Below are 21,384 nucleotides of genomic sequence, written 5' to 3' on the forward strand. Positions count from 1 at the left end.
GAATTTATAATGGTTGTAAAGTATGATTTTTCAGAAATGTGTTTAGATTATGGTATATGATTGTGCCCATAAAGAGTAACCTTTTTTTTTTTTTTTCTTGATTTTATGTGCAGATGATAGTCTCTTGTTGGCCTTGGACTTAGGGTTATGTTATGATTTGTTTAGATGGTTAATATCATCCTTATTGTAATCTTAGTGTTTATGTGCGCGTTTTGGTCTTGTTGTTACGGCTCTTGTCTTTGAATCAAAGGGACGTGGGTTTGAATCCCAGCCATGGCATGTTTTCTGTCACAAAATTTACCCACAATGTGCTGCACTCGACCCAGGTGAGGTGAATGGGTACGCAGAAAGATTAATTATTTGATGCTTTAGCACAGATATGGCGGCTCAACAAGGTAATGATACCAGGTATTGAACTGCAGTTGAGTATAGATGCACATAGTAACTGCGCTGTATAAATGGACACATTAAAGTGAGCCTCCATAACTCAAACAATTAGTTAGATTTTATTCATTTGACATATTCAACCATCAACTCCTTGCCTTTCACTATTTAGGCTACCCCCTGTCCCATTTTTATATGATTTTTATAAACATAACAATTAATTGAAGTTAGGGGGGGGGGAGGGGACTGTCATTACATGGTGGACATGTTTTTTTTTTACATCTAATACAAGGCTCCACATTAACTTTTTTTGGTGGTGGCCCATTCGGGCCACCAAAACCTTCAAATAATTTTTTTTGGTGGCCCATTAGTAAAGTTTGGTGGCCCGAAAAATATAAAGAAAAACATTAATTAAAAATGAATAAAACAAACTGAAATATTCTGCAGTCACTACCACGTACCACTATTCTTTGTACATCTTGTATATAAATCGTGCTTGCTGTTATTTTACTTTGCTTATTTTGTGGTAATATATAAATTGTTCTACAATGTATCATTGTGAATATGAAATGATTGAAAGAGAATAAAAGAATTGTGTTGCTCCCAGGTTGTGTGGACTTTTAATCTCCGTATAGACACACACTCATAATGGTAAAGTAAATAGTGCATATAGCAAACTCAGATTGATTTACAAAACAATGATTTTTCCTTCCTTTTTGATCGTAAAACCTAAATGCAGGCCCCAAATCCAGTTTATTTTCTCTTTTCCAGCATATTATAGCAGGAGAAAATCACAGAAAATATGCTGCAGAATTAGAACAATGTATAAAAGGGGGAAATAAACAAAAATAATTTTTAGAATAGTATATTGAAAAAAAAAGCAAAAATTGTAAAAATGAATAAGTGAAATAAGACAAAAAAATGAAGTAAGAAAAAACAAAGAACAGGAAAAAAAATTGAAAAAAAAAGAAAATGTAAGAAAAATGAATAAGACAAAATTATCAGAAAAAATGGGGAAAATTATCATTATTCAGTAGAAACATGTTCTTTAATCAGGCATATTCAATGGGAAGGGGTATAAGTGGTTTAATCACTGTAAAAAAATGACAGAAAAAAATAAGAAAACGGCAAGTTATCTGGAAAAAACAGTGAGAATATTCCTTCCCTATATTTGACAAAATGATGGAAAAAATTCACATTTCATATCAATAAAATGCCTTCCCAAGATATTTACTTCCTTAAGAGTGGTTTAAGAAGTCATTTATAAACAAGAAAGAAAGAAGCTGTCTATTCAAGACAGCTTCGAAAATAAACCAAATATCAACATACATACAAATGCACATGTGGGACTGTGATGTACTCACCTATGTGTATTAATGCATTTGGAAATCGGTCTTTTTGAGTCAAAAGAGAGGTCATAATTCCTCCTTTTAATGCTTGCAAATTATCAGGTTTCAGTAATATGGACAGTAGAAGGGCATTTCATTGGTGTAAAATGTGACTTTGACGTAGATTTTCAAAGTTCTGGGGAAGATTTCTTAGCAGTAACATTTCGCATCGCAGCTCCCTGAGTCTGAATAGTCTGCTAGTGCACAGCCAGCTGCAGTGGTTTCACGCATGCAAAGCTCAGCCAGACAGCCGGCACGGCCGGCTGAATAATAGTTACTGTATGCTAGCGGTAGGCCTACATACTGTCATGACTGTGCAATCTGTGTGTGTGTATTTGTGTGTAGATTAACAAAAAAGGCGCATTACGAATTGACTTGCAATTTGAACTGTAGAAAGTTGATAAATGCATGCAAAATCGGGAGAAAAATTGCGCTACTTCTTTGAAAATTATTGGTTGCCCGATTCGGGCCACCAAAACTTAACATTTTTCAATAATGGTTGCCCGAGAAGAATTTTTGGTGGCCCCGGGCCACCGGGCCACCGCTAATGTCGAGCCTTGTCTAATATCTGTTTCTCATTTTCCTTTTTTTTTCAAGCTAAGAAATCTGAAAATACCATTGTAAAGAATCTGGAACATTACCATGGCAAATCAAGGATATGGATATGACTATAACAGTCGTGTGCCACTCCGGTCTCCGCTACCAAGGAAAGGTAGCTCATCTTATCCTGATAACACATTCATGGATCAGAGAATAGTTGATCTTCACTACAAACTAGAGCAAAAAATTGAAAATGATTCCAAGAACAGGACGATTAGAGTTGTGTTAGTCATGATGTTCGAGACTCTGTGTTTGGAAATTATTCAATTGGATTGGAAAGATTCAAGCTTGATGTTGGTTTATATGATTGTGCCTGTACCGGAAATATTGTTACAAAATGAAGAGGTTAGTTCAATTTATTTCATCTGTTTAAATGTCAAATTGCAGTAGTGTGGAAAAGTTAATTTGATGGTCTGTGTAATTCAGTCAAGAATAGTAAATACTTGTAATAAAATCCATTTGATATGCATTTAAGAAATGCTCAAGGCTGCCTCGTAGCTCAGTCGTATGACTATGTGGTTTAATCCATAATACTCACAGATCAAAGGGCCTGGATGGGCTGGATTCAAATCCAAATTTTGTTGAATTATAAATGAAACAGACAGACTTTGTAGTCTATTTCAAAAACCTCAAAACAAAGTTGTGGGCTAGCCTAGTAATAAAAAAACAATACACAACCATTACCAGGTGACAATGAGATCATGTTATCATTTTGTCACTTACAGGCATGTACAGATACTGTCCAAATGCGTGCATTGAAAGATGCTATTGGGATTCTCTTTCGATATGGTGTAAACCTATTAAAACCTGATGTTACATCAAGCTCAACTTGGAGAGTGATCAGCTTCGACAATCCAATGTACAGCTCAAGAGTTTCAATCCTGAAGGTGAGTTCATAGGACTTTCATACTTGTACCTGTTTAAGGTATACGTTTCCGAGATTCAAGAGGGCGCTGTCTGACGTACCTATGCACTGCATGTGGAAAAAGTACTCATTGACGCCAACATTAAATTTATATGACATTAACGCAGATGCCATGTTCTGAATGCTCAAAATATGATTAGTCCGCGAATGCTTCGGCTGCTGTTTGAACATCCTGGCATGCTGGCTCCAACTCCTGCTGTGTGAACAGTGAGGTGATGTCAGGAGATGTTTGGGCCAGTGCCAATGTAGCAGAAAGCAGCACAGCGTATATGTAGTGTGCTATGAGACTTGCTGATCGTTGACAAATGCATACAAATTAATTTGCGAGTGTAGCACGTAACAAAATCATGATAGCCTTCTTGAATGCCAGGAAAATATACCTTTAAGATGTAAAGAACATTTGTAATAATTTGAACAAATAAAATTCAAGATGAATTATGAATGGATAGCTTTATATTTATACCAAAGCACTGGAAACCAACAGAAATTTTGAATGAAATGCATTGTTTGATGCACATTTCGATTCATACAATTGATGTATACTTCTGTATGTGAGAAAAAATACCCTGTAAAAAAATTTCATCAGAAAAGATGATTGTTAAGGTATCATTTTCACACAGGCTCAAATGTATTCATACAATGAGAATGAAATGTGTGAATGATCCTGTTTCATAGTCTGTACAGAAATATCCTGATTTACATAATTTATTGGATATGACTGTATCACATAATGTGTATGATTCATCATCAGGATGGGAATTCAGTCATTATCTGGGTGCTATTTTCTTATGTGGGTGTAATAGTACCTTAATTGTCAAAAATTATGGTTGCCAAAAATGCTTTCATTCAGGGAATTTTAGGGGCGATTCAGGCTGTGAAAGGGCAAAATCACCCGTTGCCCCTATGTGTTTCCTTTGCTGTTCATCATGCATTTTATCTATTTTATTAATCTATTAAATATCTCCAGGGTCACCAAAAAATACTATCTCTCTATGGGTACACAAAAGAAATGAGCTATGGACTGAGCTACCCAGATGCATCACTTTCTCCAAATACTGAAACTGTTGCAAAGGTCGCTGCAGATTTGGCAATTGCATACTTTGAAATTGATTTGTACATTACGGGCAAACATCCATTCCCAAGAAGAATTGGCAATTGGTTTACGCAATATCCCAATAGGACACAAACGTTCAACTACCCTAATAAACATGTTCTCATCACCCATCCAAGTCATGGAAGCTACAGCTCTAAGAATTCGCTTCCAGATGAGCCCATAATGCAACAGACAAAAAGAAGTGCAGCTATTTCACATGTTAAAAGTAGTTACCCAGTGCGCGAACCTGAGGACTTACCTAAAGTTTTGACTGCAAGTGTTGGACAAGAGAAGCAGTCTAGCATTGATGATGTATCAGGGAAAACCATATTGCCACCACCACCATCCCAATCAATGCCATTTTACAACCAAGGTAATTTGTTTCAAAATTGTTTGTTAAATGTGAATGCATACATATTCAACAACAGAAACAGTTGTATAAGTTCCCACTAATTCCCACTAAATCACTATATTTTAGGCATACTCATCAATTTCATGTTGTTCTTGCTAGCTGTAAAAACATGTTATGTACACTAGATTTCATAAATTGCAGTTTAATAGTTCATGCATATATACTGTATGTAACTGGGACTACCTTTTGATCACTCAGTAAATGGTTTGTTTTTTTTTGAGGGAAGCGGGTGTTGGTTTTAAAACGTAGTGTGGTTACATTGTACATTTAATTTTTCACCCCAAGGTAATTATTTGTTTATTTACCCTAGGCCTAGATGAGGTATTTATTTTCAATTTTATAACTCATGAAAATTAATCATTCATACCCAACTTTAATTTGGTGAGTGAAAAGGGGAAATGTACCATAATTGAATGTTCGTATGTTTGGTAATTGATTATTAAGGGTAATAATGTCCCCAGTTTTCTGCTTTTAAAAAACAGAAAAAAGTCACAGGATTTAAGAACACAATATTTGCCAAGTTTGTGGAAAACACAATTTTTCAAACCAGCAAATTTTGAAATTTTAAAATACAGTGAAAATCAAGAAAAATCAGGGCAAAATCCATATACAAATTACAGTACAGTGCAGCAATGGAAATTTAGTCATACATTTATAGGTTAGCACAATTTTAAAGAACACTGAAGAAATTTTGCATTTCATACTAAGGAAAGTCCACATCTAATCTAGATAACTAATAATAATGATATCAGTGTACGGGTAGTGTATGCAGTTTCTAACACGTGTGTTTGTTATTTAACATTACCTTGTAAACATATAGTTGAGTGATTGATTGCACTGATGATTTTTCTTTTACAATTGATTACATCGATTATCTGTGTTTTCAATTGTAAATGTCTGCCCTACTACAAATCTCTAGAAGCTCTGGGTTGTGGGTCATTGATTATTTTACTCTTTATTGGTTTGATGTTTGTTTGTGATTTTTTTCAATAATGCATTGTTCGTTTGAAGCACTCTATGTTATTTTATTAATTTGTAATTTACTGTCATTTTTTTATTTTTGAAATGAAAGTGTTTTATTGTTGTTTTGGGGGGTTGTAGCCATTTTCTTTTTAAATCATTTAAGATAGAATTGTCCAAAATGTGTGTGCTTTGAAAAGTTTATTTGGTTTTAACAATGTTTTAACTTTTTTACACATCTTGTTTTATAACAAATTTAACCTAATATTTATGGCTTATTCATAATCACAGTCACTCTACCATAACATGTTGTTATTTTTTTTCCTTTGTGCTTTGTAACAGGATTGATTTTAGTAGACTTGCACGTATGCAGGCATAGATCAAACTTTGAAAAACTGAAATATTTTGTTGTTTGAATGGATCTTCCAAGTTTGTTCAAATGTCACTGACAGATTTAGTAATATCTTGATTTAATCTTGGATTTGTAAAGGACTGTTGCAATCAGTAGGCAACATTTCTGCCCCTGGGCAGGTCATTTGATCAGAGTGCATTTAGTTTCTACTCAAGTCGTATACATTGTCTTCTATTTCTATTGAGGCCTCGTGTAAATAAACATTGGGTTTTGTGGTCATTAGTGTGGTTAATTACATATGTTTTTGCACATTATGATTCATCATCTTTTCATTTTGATTCACAAATCATGAACACTGTATACTTGTAACTCTATACATTATGTTAACTTAATAAAACATTTAGCTTAATGTTTGTACCCTTGAGTTTTTTGTCTCGCCTGAACGAAGTTGGGCAGAGATCTATTGATCACCGTTCCCGTTGGTCTGTAAATCTGTTAGTCGATCTGTTACAAAGTTTTTGTTCGACTTAAATCTCATTTCTTTATTTCTGCATCAATTGTGTTTAAACTTGGTACAAATGATTCCTGGGTAATGCCACATGTGTGTTGTTGAGGAATATGGTGTCAAATTTCATCTAGGGGTTAAAAGGTCAAATAATATGAGGTCTTGTCCATCCTTTTTACAATTCTAAATTGTTCAACTTCCTCTCAATTCTTTATTTACGAACTGTATCAATTGTGTTTACATTTGATATAAATCATCCTTGGGTAATATCACATGTATATTCATGAGGATGATAAGATCAGAGGTCATCTAAGGTTAAAAATATCATATTGCATATTCTATTGATTGCCAAATCAAGCGAGACTCGTGAACGTGAAAATAACCCTTGCGTGGACTTTTCAACCTCTACTCCAAGCAGATGTGTAACTACATGTAAAGTGTCCAAGAATAAACTTAGACTGAAGGATAAACTAAAAACAGATCATATTTTATGATAAAGAGGAAATATACTCAAATAGTGGAAATGACATGTTGAAAACTTTCCAAAGAATGAGAATTATAAAGAAGATCTTGTAAAAAAGAAGAAACACTTGAAGAGGAGCTGCTGTGAGAGAACAGAAGAAAAGAAGACTTTACAGCATTACAAAGAATCCTGAAGATTTATACAAGAAGGAAAAAAAAGATTATTTTTCTCAATTCAGCTCACAAGGCATTGTTCATGATACAAAAAATAATTTTGGAGCATGCATAGAATATTCTTGATTTTAAAGAGTTCATTTTGTAACAGAATTAGATCATAACTCCATCTCCAGATGCTCATTTCCATAAACTCCTGCGTTTCATACTCAATTGCGGCATTTAACTTCTTGATCTAACCATTTTCTTGCTGTTGGTTTGATCTTCAAGTGAATATCAAGTTGACAAAATGCGGTATCTGCAAGCAGAACCCGGCAAACATGAGATGCAATGTGTGCTCCCAGCCTCGGTGTCAGCGATGTGATGAGCTATGGCACAAACATCCTCAGAGACAGGGCCACAAACGAGAGCCAATCATTCTGGAAGAACTTGGTGAATATCCAAAGGCATCAGAGCCTGCTGCAGACTCCAGAGCACGTGTGCTTCCTGTAGTCATTGATAAGGCAGCCATCAGGAAGGCCCATCTGCCAGGAGGCAGTGCTGCAAGGACAGATAACTTATCTCCTCTTCCAGAAGAACCGTTGTCCAGAAAGACAAATGGACCAGCCAGGACCAATGACCCATCAGACTCGCCACCATTCCTACAGGGCAAGAAGCTCATAGCAGAAACTTCTTTGGTGAACTGTGACTTTTGCGGGACAAAGCCAGGAAAGAAGAGATGCACATCGTGTGGGGAGACATACTGCCTGGAATGCGATGATAAGCGACACAGCAATCAACACAGAAAGAATCACATTAGACAGGATGTAACACAGGCATGTATATCAATCTTGAGGAATTTGAAATTTAAAAAAAATCCATAGAACCAAACAAGAAAGTCTAGTAAGAGTTGACCATAACAAAAGAACTGGACCACAGAGAGAATCAATCTCACTTCAACTAACATTTTAAAATCGAGCAATATTTTTTTTCTCCTTATGATTATTTTCTCCAAATTGGTCAAATATATTATTTTATTTGTCCTCCGCACTGAACACAATTGCACCCATTTTTGGCTGTCTTTTTTGGATCCCCTTGCATATTTGTTTTATCATTATTAATGGTAACAAACATAGAATTGTTTTATTTGATTGGTTGATTAGAAATGTCACCAAGGTATTTGCCATTGATTTGCAGAGTTATAATAATTGTAAACTCAATTTGATGTCTTATGAAAATTAATTTGTGGGATATCGTTATCCTGTTGATTTTGAGTTTCATGATTTTGGAAATGAGTTCTTCAAAGTTAGGTTTGTTGTCAGTGAGATAACAGATCTTATTTTGGATCAAAATTTGTCTGTAATACATGTTTTGATGTTAACAATCAAGTTACCACAGTGCTTATTACTACTTGTTGGGAATATGATTTATTTTAAAAACAGAATCTTGTATAATAAGTTTCCTTATTTAGAACAATTATGTACAGTTTCAGTTGTGCTTGGTTTCTCAGCCAAAAAGTAAATGAAAATGCTTGTTTCCTGGTTTAGAGTGACTAGTACTGGAAGGGGATTATTATTTCAATAGTAAATATAATACATTTTGACTTATTTACCCCAAAAAGTTTCCTTGTTATCACTGCAACACTCTGATAATACTGGAAATTTACAAAGAAATACACGAACTTCCTTCGAAATGCAATTTAATGAGAGTAAAAAGTATCATGTTCAATATATCAAAATATCATACAGGGGCCGTGGAAGCCATGTACAAAAACATAAAAATTACCATATGATTGTGATTTTCTGCATGGTAACCCCCCCCCCCCACACACACACTTTGAAATTAATTCCGCGGCCCCTGTCATAAATTTGTGGAAAGTTGAAATGTGGGGCATTGTAGAATGTTAAGTAGTTCATTTTTGCATGATTATCTATCTTGGTGAATATTGTGAGTCTGCAAAGAAAATTCCAAAACCAATAGAACACTGAGGAAAAATCTCAGAGAGTGTGAAAATAAATCAATAAATTTCTCAATCAAGGATTTTTGTTTAAACTTTAGAGTAACAGTAATATTCTTTCCTGATATGTACATTAATGTGTTGATTTTCTTTCTATTTCTTTTTAAAAATATTATTTGTCTAGACTATTCAACCAGGAAATTTGCCTAGCAATCAGGTAAGTTATACTAGTCAGATCAATATATGGTTTCAACTGTCCTTGTAACTTTCCTAATGTATTATTTGACCCTTGAAACAAGGGTTTAGACACCAAAATCATATCTCCCAGGCTGATATGAAATGACCTAGGTCCACTGTGAGTATCAGCAGCCATTTTAGAATCAATTTGGAAGCCATCCAGGATTTTTGAACCTACTAGACCACTGGCTGTCCTTGTAACTTGTCCCAATGTACAACTTCACCCTTAAACCTATTGCATAGAAATCAAATTAAAGCTACTTAAGTAATAGATGAATTGTGCATTTTAAAGCCTACTGCAGTTATTTTGGCGCCATCTTTGATTTTTCAGGTACCCTGGACTGCTTATATTCACTCTAAACTGTATCAAGACCATTGAATATGTACCAAAATAAGATTTCTGAGGTGGATAATGAGATAATCAGTAAATGTAGGCAATCTTGGAAAATATATTGAAAATAACCACTTTCCTGGTCACAGATTTTGGTAGCTTTTTATTATGTCCAAAAAAGGGTCAAAGATTACCAAAAACTGTTGAAAAACCATTTGTTGCAATTTGTTTTGGGTATAGGTAATTTGGTTGTATATTGACCAGACTATACATAATAAGGAAGTAGCTAGCTGTTGAAAATTAAAATTCCCTAATTTAAGTTTAAAGACCTTTTTAAGTTTAAAGACTTGTTTTTACAAGGTTTTGAGGTTTGGCAATCATTGAATGTGATCGTAGTGTTGATGCTTTGTTTATATAAACTTCTATAGCAGTTTAGAGTGTTGGTAAAGATAAGAAGGCGAAAAAAGATAAAAAATGAAATGCGTTCAAAGATCATTCCAAACATATATCCCCTCTGAATGTCTGTACCACTCCTGTTACATGGGGCTTTTGGCGGGGGAAGAATAAAGAATAATGGCAAACTCATTCCCTTAGAACTATTCAAAGCTGCCTTGAGATTGAACTATGTCATGCATGACAAAACAATCTTTTGTTAATATTTGTATCTAGACAAAAGTTTTCTGCCTGACGGTGCTTACAGGAATTTGTGACATATTGTAATGATTGGTAGTAATTTTTTTATCTGCACATGGTTTTTTTTTTGTTCAAATTGGTTTTTAACAGTTAAAAAAAATAAAAAGAATATGCACAATCAAAATTGTTGTGTCATATCACTATAATATTTTCTATTTTTAGTATTTTTTTTGTCAGTAGATATTGAGGCCTTGTATTTTAGGAGATTTTGAGAAGTATAAGGCTTTGATACTCAAGTGTTTTACAATCATCACATGACCAATATGTGGGAAGTTTTCAAATAAAAAGTGAAATATTTATCCTATGAGTACCATTTGAAGAATGCCTGAAGTGTAGATAAAGAAATCCGCTGATATAATGGCACTGTGTTGCACTTTAGATTTGCAATATAATTTGTTAACATGTTTGTTGGACTTTGGACCTGTGATATTGCATATGTTGCATTCTATTATGTTGAGGCATGAGGGAAATTGCGCAATGGAGATCAGATAACATATGGTTTATCATAGATAAGATTTTTATTCCATATTCCACTTCTTGTTCTGGCTCTGCTGCCAATAATTTGATAGATTTACCCTCTTCTCAATAGCACAGGCAAAAATCAGATAATAGCACTACAGTGTAGCTCTTGACAAAGGGGTGGTTTTATTTTATTTTGTTGCCTCTGTACTTTGGATACATGTTAATGTGCATTCATGAATCTTTAGAAAAAAAGTTTACAGCCTTTGCAAATAAATCATCACATCCAGACAATGGATAGCCTGAAGTAACATAATGCCCCGGAGGGGGGGGAACTTTTGCCATTGTTCTTATTATTTACATTGACAGGTGGTTTCAAAGTTTACATTATAAAATGGAGGTATGGATCCAAATTGAAGGGATTGGTTGAAATCTATCATGTCGCCAGTCATTTATTGAAGCTAACAGGAAAAAGTTGCTAATGACTGGCTGGTGCTATTAAGGGGCTTTAGATTGTCTGCGACTGCAACGTATTCCTAGTTCACCGGAAGAGGTGACACCGCTCGTTCAGTATCACGTTCGTACATTGATGAAAACAGTTTCGATTTAAGTCGACGTACCCGTACCACGCCACAGCATATACCAGCGTGATAGCGAGCGGGCCGTGGGCCGATGCTTGGCCAGAGAATCAGGCGTAGCATCACGCTACGAACCAGTGGGGTGACTGTGGGTGCAACATTTGCACTCTTGCGCAAAAAGCCGAAAAAACACGGTTGTTTGGAAATAAAACATCAATTACCTATCGGATATGTAGTGTCTGAAAACAGGACACACTAAATGTAATGGAAAAGCTGGTAACAAGCAGTAATTTGCAGTTTACCAGCCCTGCGGAATCAACGAAACTCGAGTGTTGATGCGGTTTCATTCATTTTTGCCAAGCTGGGATGACGTCATCATGTACGAACTAGCGCTTGTTCGAGCATTATGACACCGAACGTCAAAACCCTCAAATACGAGTCACAGATTTGGTCAGTGAACGAGAAGGCTCGTCACAGATTACTTCGCGCATGCGCAGTGCTCCCAAAATTCCTTAATCTCGTACATCCACATGGCACGTCACAGAAAACTAAACCCCGTATCGACTAATTTTATTGGCCAGTCATGGTTTTGAGGTGAGAATGATTTATCAAATGATAAGGATCCACAATCCACATCATTGTCTTTTACAACATATAGTGCAATACACATCATTTCGCTCAGGCATGAGAATAGTTACTCATACTTGTTACATTTGAAATTCAAAATTGTTAGAGAATGTTAAATTACAACCATATGGTCCAAAAGCATCAAATTGTAGTACTCTATCATTATTCAATGATTATTTTCAGAAACATGTAAAATTATTTTGTTTCAGTTTTATTTTGACTCACACCCAGTTGAAAAATGAACATGTATGGTGTTTAATTTAAATCAAATGGCTAAAATGAAATGTTGTTGAGTGGGTTAATGTTTTCATCATGCTGAGAGTACCTGAATTATAATTATTACATCTTTAAATGTAGGAAAATCATCATTATTCACATTAAAATACTTTATTTACAGTATCTCCATTGATATCAATTCACCCTGAATTGAAGAAATGAAGCTTCTGTTACACCAAATGTGCACAACATTAGTTTTTGTTAATCTTGATCAAAGTTGATTTGTATCAAACAGCTCAAGAGCTTTGTAGAAAATGAAACTGCCTGAAGTATCATGAAGTTTGTATGATACTGAAAATAAATAATGAGAAAGGAAACTACAAGTATGTGTGGTATCAATCAGACTTGAGTTATCTTTTTCTAAGAATTGTATTATGGCTGTATAATTGGCTGTATGAGTCTATAGTCTTTATTCATGGCCATATAGCTGTTGTGTGATCATATAACCATATTTGATTTGGGTTCAAGCATTTAGTGCTTTAAAGGGTATTTCGCCACAGCCACTTTGAATAGCACCCACAATGCAATATTTTGGTTGTCTTGTAATATAGGTACACCCACAAAAATGGAAACAAATTTGATCAGCCACACTTCAAGCATTCTTACCAGAAACATGATTGCAAAATAGCAAAATAATAATTGCATCCTATTAACATCCTGGTTTTCTAGTAGATCATCTGACCATTACATTTATTAAACAAACATTCACATTTTAGTTTCTGAAGGGATACCCCCTTTAAGAATTTCCACTAATATTGCATGTTCTCCTCATGGCATTAATTGGTATGATTTGAAATATATTTTGCAATTAATTGAGTGCTCTGTAATATTTTTAAAGTACCCTATACTATATTTTTATATCTATTTGTTTATTTGTTAAATAACCCTAATATTCATGGAGATGCCATTGGTTATTTATAGGTACAATTTTTTAATAATCCATTTAGGTCAATAATTGATATTTTTTTTAGTATAGTAGCACAGTTCTAACAGAAATTTTCTACCTTAAAAATTTGACCTCTTACTACAGCCTTTGTCCCCCTATTTGTTAAATAACCCTAATATTCATGGAGATGCCATTGGTTATTTATAGGTTCCATTTTTTTAATAATCCATTTAGGTCAATAATTAATATTTTTTTTAGTATAGTAGCACAGTTCTAACAGAAATTTTCTACCTTAAAAATTTGACCTCTTACTACAGCCTTTGTTCCCCTATGTCATTAATAAATTGAAAACCTGTAGTGATTTTGTGATGAAATGAAGTTAAGATAGGATGATAAATAGTAATTGAGGAAATGACGGCTGCTATCATCTCCTTGATGAGCTATTTTAGTCATATTAATTGCCACCAGTTTATATTGCATTGAAAAGTCTGTACTGCACACCACAATGCCTTCGTGCTTCGATGGTCTAATATACTGTAGAATAAGGAAATTGTATATAAAAGTCAAATATTGATCTGAAACGGTTGTTTGCCATTCTGCTGTTGATTGTTGGCATTGTTTGATTTAATCACATGTTAAAATGATCTTAAATTTCTCATGTGACGAAGCCAAATTTTTGCAATATTCATCATGCAGATTCTAATTTAGCATATGTGATAAATTTGTTAAAACTCTAGTACACATTGTTAAGGTTCATTCTTGCTCTACTTAGTAGCCTTGCCAAAAGTCAGAGCTAGATTAATGTAATCCTGCTATGAAATTAATTCTGTTATTTCTTAAAGCAATGAAAAGGGAATAGGAATCTTCTGAGGGTATGAATTTACTTTGCATTTCAACTTTCAATATTGAAGACAATCTTTTAGATGAATATTGAATATGACACATTTTGTCAGCTTAAAGTCTGGGGTCTGTTGCTTAAAGGACAAGTCCACGGTCCACCCCAACAAAAACTTGATTTGAATAATAAGAGAAAAATTCAACAAGCATAACACTGAAAATTTCATCAAAATCAGATGTAAAATAAGAAAGTTATGGCATTTTAAAGTTTCGCTTATTTTCAACAAAATAGTTATATGAACGAGCCAGTTACATCCAAATGAGAGAGTTGATGACATCACTCACTCACTACAGTATTTCCTTTGTATTTTATTATATAAAATGTGAAATATTTTTATTTTATTGTCATTATCATGTGAAATGAAGTTTAATTCCTCCCTGAACAAGTGGAATTGCATTATTTTAACATTTTGTGCTTCAGGCAATGAGGTCCTAATCATCAAATTCATAAAAATTGAAATATTGTATAATTCAAACAATAAAAAACAAAAGAAATTGTGAGTGAATGATGTCATCGACTCTCTAATTTGGATGTAACTGGCTCGTTCATATAACTATTTTGTTGAAAATAAGGGAAACTTTAAAATGTCATAACTTTCTTATTTTACATCCGATTTTGATGAAATTTTCAGCATTTTGCTTGCCTGATTTTTCTCTATTTATTAAAATCAACATTTTTATGAGGTGGATTTGACCTTTAAATAGTAACTTTGCCATCTAATTGTATCTTCCCTGGAATCCATGATTCTGATTGGTTATTTAGCATTGTTACCATGGTAGTTACTATTAGGTGGCGAAGTTATTTCAATCATGCAACTGGCCCCAGGACTTAGGATTAAACCACCCAGACTGGTCTAGACCCCTTCTTTTTGCCCATTGTTGTGACTGGATTCCATTGCTTGTATGAGTGATTCTAACCCGTAGATAATGCACAAGTTTTCAAGTTTGGTATGAATGTATAAAACTAAAATCAGGCAATTACTACAAGGACACACAGACAGACAGATAGACAGAAGGGTTAACATATGCCACCATCCCCTCCCTGCGAGGATTGTATTCGTTTGATCTATGTATTTATTTAATGTAGGCCAATTCAATTTACGATGAATTACAACTGACATGAATTATGAAAATTGAATCCCTTAACAGTTTACTCGTTTTGGGGAGTATAAAAACACTTCACGCATTGAAAGAGACCAAAATTTCATGAAATAACCTTATATGGATTTTCTTACATTGAACCAAGTGAGTGATTATACTTTATTCAAGATTTTGATTTCTTTTTATAAAATGATGATTTTTTGACCGTCTCTTCAAGGACCTTGGTTCAATGGTATCAAGCTACTATTCAGCCCCTGGGGTAGTTTGTGATGATGCCTCTTTCATCAACAGCGAGGAAGATCTGGATCTCAGAGCACCTCCTCGTGACAGGTATCTTCAGCCAGTGGGAAAGGCCACTGTGGATTCGGGTGTCCATACTGAGCTAGGACACAATACACCCCAAACTAAGGAATCACCCGGTGAATTCATACCTCGTTTACAAGGTGGAGGAATGGCACCACAGGGTTCATCTGGAGCTGTTCAAGAAGCCAGGTTCCAAGAAGAACTTGGCAAGATTACTGCTGAAGACATTACTACCATGGAGAAATTATTCAGTGTGCGAGGTCTCAGAGAAAGTGAAATGGATCCGGGTAAGAAAGCAGCATTGTTGCGAGAAGAGCAAGAACTCACAAAGAAGCATGAAGAGTTAGAGAGGAAGTTGAATGCACTTCAAGGTCAGTCATCAGTCACTCCTGGCACAAGTCCGCAAGGTGTTCAAAGTGGTGCTGCAGTTGCTGTAGGATCAGCAGGGGCTGCAAATACATTGGTACCTCAAGGTAAGGTTGTTTCCTCTGTGATTTCAGAAGGCAACACGACTACATCGGTCAATCCTGTAGAGATCAGACAAAAGTTTCCAGATGCTGCTGAACCACAGGCGCAGAACTCCAGAGACATTGACCAGGGTGATCAAGAAGAAGGATGGACCTGTCAACACTGCACTTTCCTCAACACTAACATGGAATCAAACATCTGTGAAATGTGTGACAAAACATCCTTCCCAAATGCTAAGCTCCAGCAAAAGCAGAAACCAAAGGAAACAAAATCTGAACACTCAAATCCTGAAGTGAAGGTCCAACCTCTTACTAAAGCAGAAACTAGGCTAAAGAATGCAGAGTATTTTCAGCAGCTAGAGGCTGAGGTAAGATTAGATTAATTTTAGGGTGTGATACCTTGTATTTACTTCAGTGTGATTTTATATCTGGTTACAATTGTTGATTTTAAATTGTGCTTCCCTTTGTGATGGTAGGTTTCAGAATAGGATCGAGGCTCAAAGAAAGTTTTGTGCCCCATATCAAGCATATGCCTGCCAATGAGTTGAAATGTTGAAATGAAATGACATAAAAATTATAAGTCGCAACAGCTATGAAACCACTGACAAACCTTATATTGAAAAAGTTTTTTATGTTTCACTCTGAATAAAATTTACGATTCGGCCAGTTGGCTACATGAGACAAGGTGTTTTTTTTCACTATAATTTTCTGTTCATAAAACCATTTTATATAAATAGATGAATAAAAAAAATATGTAAATAACATTCAGCCTTTCAGTACATAAGGCATAAATCCCTACTAGGAGGCTACAAATTCAGACACTCTCATTCCTGTTTGATGGCATATTAGACTTCTGTAATATAAAAACTTAGTTTATAACCTGAAATTTCATTATTTATCTCAATACACTTGTTTCCTGTAAACAAAAAAAAGATGTTGGCTGAGAAACGGCAGGCCAAACAAGAATTCCACAGCAAACCTGAAAGCTCCCAAACCGAGTTGGCCATTCAGGAACCAAAGAAAACAGTTGCAAAGTCCAAGCCACTCTCAGATACCGACCTCCTGGAGATCGCCCAGGCAATCCCGACCAGTTACTTCACCAAGCTTGGAATTGAACTGGGGTTTTCTCACGACGAATTGAGCAGACTTCAAGTGAAGGATCCAAGGGGCATTATTGGGGGAGCCACCTTTGAAATGCTGAAGATGTGGACAGGTGATGTGAGGGGTCAGGAGCAAAGACCAAAGCTGAAGCAGGTCTTGTTGAATGCAGGACTACGCACCTATGTTAAGTTCCTCGACGAAAACAGATTTATTCAAGGTAAGATCTCACATTTTCAAGAGAAATGAACAGCGGGATGATGGTTTCTTTATTTTACTATTTGATTAAACATGTTATGTAGGTGGTTGTGCTTGAATTAAAAATGATTTTAAAGCCAATCCTTAAAACTTAATTGAAAAAAAACAGAAGTAAAGCATGAATGGGCAATTGCACTTGAAATCCTTGAAGGGGATTAAAACTCCCTCAGGTTCATCCTCCTTTGTAACTTTGAAAGTGTTGTCAGTTCTTGCTTTCTCCCACCAAATAATAAATGTGTAAACTTGAAGAAATCATGTCACTGTGTGTACGCATGGTGCCACTATCCATTTGTATTCTCCCGAAATCTCTAACATCACTTTTCATCTCATATGCAGATGAACCCTTGGTATCTTCTCCCAGACCAAAGACCATGGGTGACATGTCAATTCGACCAAGCAGAATGTCCGCGCCCAGTGGAATGTCTCCTGATGCAGTCTCTGATAAAGAACTCATGCAGCTAGCAAGGATGATTCCAGTCTCAAAGACACATGAGCTTGGGTTCAATCTTGGGTTCTCATATCAGAAAGTACGATCCCTCATGCAGTATAACAGGATGGATTCATATCATGCCGTATGTAATATGCTGCAGGATTGGAAAATGCGGACCTCAGGTCAGCGCCGAGAGTTGAACAGTGCCCTGATTCATTCTGAATTAGGTGGTCTGACCTTATCTGAGCCTGTTCCAATACCAAATGGTAAAGTTTGTTTCCAAGAACCATATCTAGATAATCCTTACAATGATCATATCATTTAGATTGAATATGGACCCATATCTTTGTCAATAGCTGTCAGGTTTGACTTCTAGACCATAAGATGTGTATTCAGTATGCATAGCTAAAATTGAAATGAATGAAGATTAATTGCCTTTTTTTTAAGACACACATCACTGAAGATAACTTAATAAAAGTCTTAACCATGTGATTGCTTGGATTTCCTCAATGTTTTTCCAATACTAATCCTCAAATTTCTCTATAAACAGTGCAATAGGGGATTGGGAAAGCCTTAGTTTACATCCCTTGTGGTAATATCATGGGTGTGACTTTTGTTACCATTCACTGTATTGTTTTTGCAGATGTAACCAAGCAACGTAGAGGCATCACAGACATGGAGTTGCAGGAGTTGGCTGACTCTTTGAATGCTTCCAATATCAGGAAGCTTGGGATGTATCTAGGGTTTGGTATGGCAGCTATATCTCGCTACCAGCAGCAAGCGGCCATGGGGTCACCCCGGGAAGGAACGGTCAAGATGCTCCAGGACTGGATAGAACAAAAACCTGAGATAGACCACAGGGAGTGTCTCGCCAACGTTTTGGACCAAATCGATTGTATGCGCCTTGGAGAGAAGATCAGGACATACTCAGGTGTGTTACCCATGTGTCAATCTCAAAACCTATCTTTAGTTTAGTAAATCCCCCCGTCAAAGTACATGTTGCTATTCCAATTCATTTCTAAATAATGCATCTGCCTTTGCCAGCTATGGTGATCTATACTTAGAACATAGATTAAGGAATTTTTATGATGGTATCATAAAAGTATATTATTATTTATTTATTGGTTTGTAATGTGTTCAAGTTCCCGACGTTAGTCTATCAGAATTAGAGTTTCAGACTGGTAAGACACTATCGGAATAGGGAAGGAAAGATTTCCGACCTGACCCGTCTGTATACCTGATGCTTAATAAACATGTAGTAGTGCCTGTAACCTGAATTTGATTGTCAAAATGTGTTTTAAAAGAGGGAAAATAAGTGGACCAACAAATCGTTACTATCTTTACAGAATATACTCACCATTTTGACACCTTTGAAGAGAGCCTACAGCAGCAGTTGTCGCATGCCACTAGTTTTGGCGATCTGTCTCATGTAAAGGATGAGGTCAAGATGAAATATGAAGAGAAGCGCACAGCGTCGTTAAAACTCATTGCTGAGCTGAGGGTAGGTATTGTTTCCAAGCTTAAACCCTATGGATTGATGTGATGCAGAAAATGTCTTCTTTTGCAACTTGCGGTTTTGTTCTATTGAATATGTTTACAGTGTAGCGTGTTGGGGGGGGGGGTCAAATGAGATGTCATTGTACTTGGTACATAGAGAGAATTATTGTGCAATTTTGCATGCTTCCTTGATTTATCAAAGTCTTACGACTTTGTTGGTGGATGTAGCTTTGGTCTTATTTCACATGCAGAATCTCAGTTTTGCCATCCTGGGTCCTGTAACAAAAAGGTTAGCCTTTGATCGTATGCTTGATTTTCATGATTGAACGTAAATTATGATCAATGAAATCAATCGTAAACCTTGTGCAATGATTGCTAACCTTTGTGTTACAAACCCCTGATCTGTTCTTGATACTTCCATGAATCATGCATGAAAGTGAGCTTATCTTGACTGAATATTGCTCTTGGAGGAGGGATATGGTATATGGGAGAATAGGTGTTGGTTGTTTGGTAAGGGCTATAAAATGTACTTCGATGTGTAAATTGGAATGGATGCAAGGATGGTACTTTTCTGTGTCCTGGTACGTCTTCACATGTACACGTTTTGAGATACAATGTACATGTAGTCAGTGTCGTAAAATGTGTTATCTACGGCAAAAGCACCAAAATGTCTGAAAAACAAAATAATATGTCGTTTATACAACTACAAGAAGCTTGCACATAAATATTGTTGCTGAGCTGGTATGTGCTTTAGATTGCTATAGCAAAATATGTGCCACACAAATGAATAATCCCAAAGAACATAGATCCATGTGCAGCCTTCTTCTAATGTGCAGGAAGGGGAAGGGAAGTGAGGCAGGTGGGGGTAGGGTGAAGCTAGATTTTATATCTCATATTCTAACTTGCAAAGACTATTTATTGATTGTAATATCATGTGTTCCATATACACAACATTATTCTTATTTTAGAATGAAGTGGCATGCATCTTTTTGAAGCATCTTACCCTTTATAATACTGGCTGGCATCTTTAATGATTATTTTCATAAATAACTGTCCCTCATTTCATGATTCCATTATTTCAAATCTAGATTTCCTCATAATCTTTTGTGTACTGTGTAGATATATCAATTTCTACTATTCTAGCTCTGTTTTGACTTTCAATTCAAATATTTATTAAATTTTCTACATTTCACTTCAATATTTCTTTGGTGAAAATCAGAGAACAAAAGTTTTTGATACTTATTCCTTTATGTGCATTTTATGAAACTTGGCAAAAAGCTCGAAAACTATTAATGAAATTTTTCAGAATTGTCTGATGTAATTCGTACCATTCTATTGATTGCTGTTCATTTGAATATATTTGGAGTGAAAAAGCCTAGAATGTTTTATTTTGTGATATTTGTATTTTCTGTGCCCTTTTACTCTTAATATTCTTTAATTTTTGTTTGTAATTTGCACCCTTCCCATTTATAGGGGTGCAATGTCCATATGTCAGGTAGGAGTATATTTCATAAGTGCAAGTATATATCCAGAAGCAAACATAATTGTGTGAATCTGCATTGCTTATTGAGAGTTTCTCTCCAGTGATTATTTTTAAATTTATGTTGACTTTTGATTTATAATTTTTGTTCTCATCTGTAACTGTCATCTCTTCTTATACATATTTCTGTCCCAAAACATTTCTTTATCAAGCATCTCTTTCTAATCCACCCATTTGGTCTGTTTTCTTGTTACTCTATTATCATATCTTTCTATTAACAAAATAATTATCCTTCTGAACTCCTATAGCAGATCTGCCAACCAGTACGTTTTTGGCATATTTAGTACTTTTTTTCTTTAAAAAAATATATATATTTTTTTTACAAAATCGTAAGTTATTGAGAAAATCATCTCTATAAATGTCTCTATTTCATACAACTTACACAAATATGGTTATTAGATCAATGTAATTTTAGGTAACCTTTTTTTTAATCATGTTGTTAAAACCAGGGTGAGATATACACATGTTTCAATGTTTTATTTTCATCTGCAAGAGCAGTGCGCATTTTAGCTTGC

General features: G+C 35.2%; 1 protein-coding gene across 1 annotated transcript in view; it reads left to right on the forward strand.

Moving 5' to 3' along the window:
- Positions 1–21,384, forward strand: part of LOC121407276 — a 49,700-nt gene that overhangs the window by 11,769 nt on the left and 16,547 nt on the right. Inside the window, exons 2-11 of the mRNA XM_041598255.1 lie at positions 2,370–2,717; positions 3,098–3,259; positions 4,265–4,763; positions 7,526–8,070; positions 9,376–9,408; positions 15,494–16,414; positions 16,980–17,364; positions 17,739–18,098; positions 18,476–18,763; positions 19,179–19,333. Coding sequence (XP_041454189.1) covers positions 2,415–2,717; positions 3,098–3,259; positions 4,265–4,763; positions 7,526–8,070; positions 9,376–9,408; positions 15,494–16,414; positions 16,980–17,364; positions 17,739–18,098; positions 18,476–18,763; positions 19,179–19,333 — 3,651 coding nt within the window. The 5' untranslated portion in view covers positions 2,370–2,414. The remainder of the gene's footprint in view (positions 1–2,369; positions 2,718–3,097; positions 3,260–4,264; positions 4,764–7,525; positions 8,071–9,375; positions 9,409–15,493; positions 16,415–16,979; positions 17,365–17,738; positions 18,099–18,475; positions 18,764–19,178; positions 19,334–21,384) is intronic.

Source organism: Lytechinus variegatus, chromosome 2, assembly GCF_018143015.1.
Source record: "Lytechinus variegatus isolate NC3 chromosome 2, Lvar_3.0, whole genome shotgun sequence".
Classification (NCBI taxonomy): Eukaryota; Metazoa; Echinodermata; class Echinoidea; order Temnopleuroida; family Toxopneustidae; genus Lytechinus; species Lytechinus variegatus.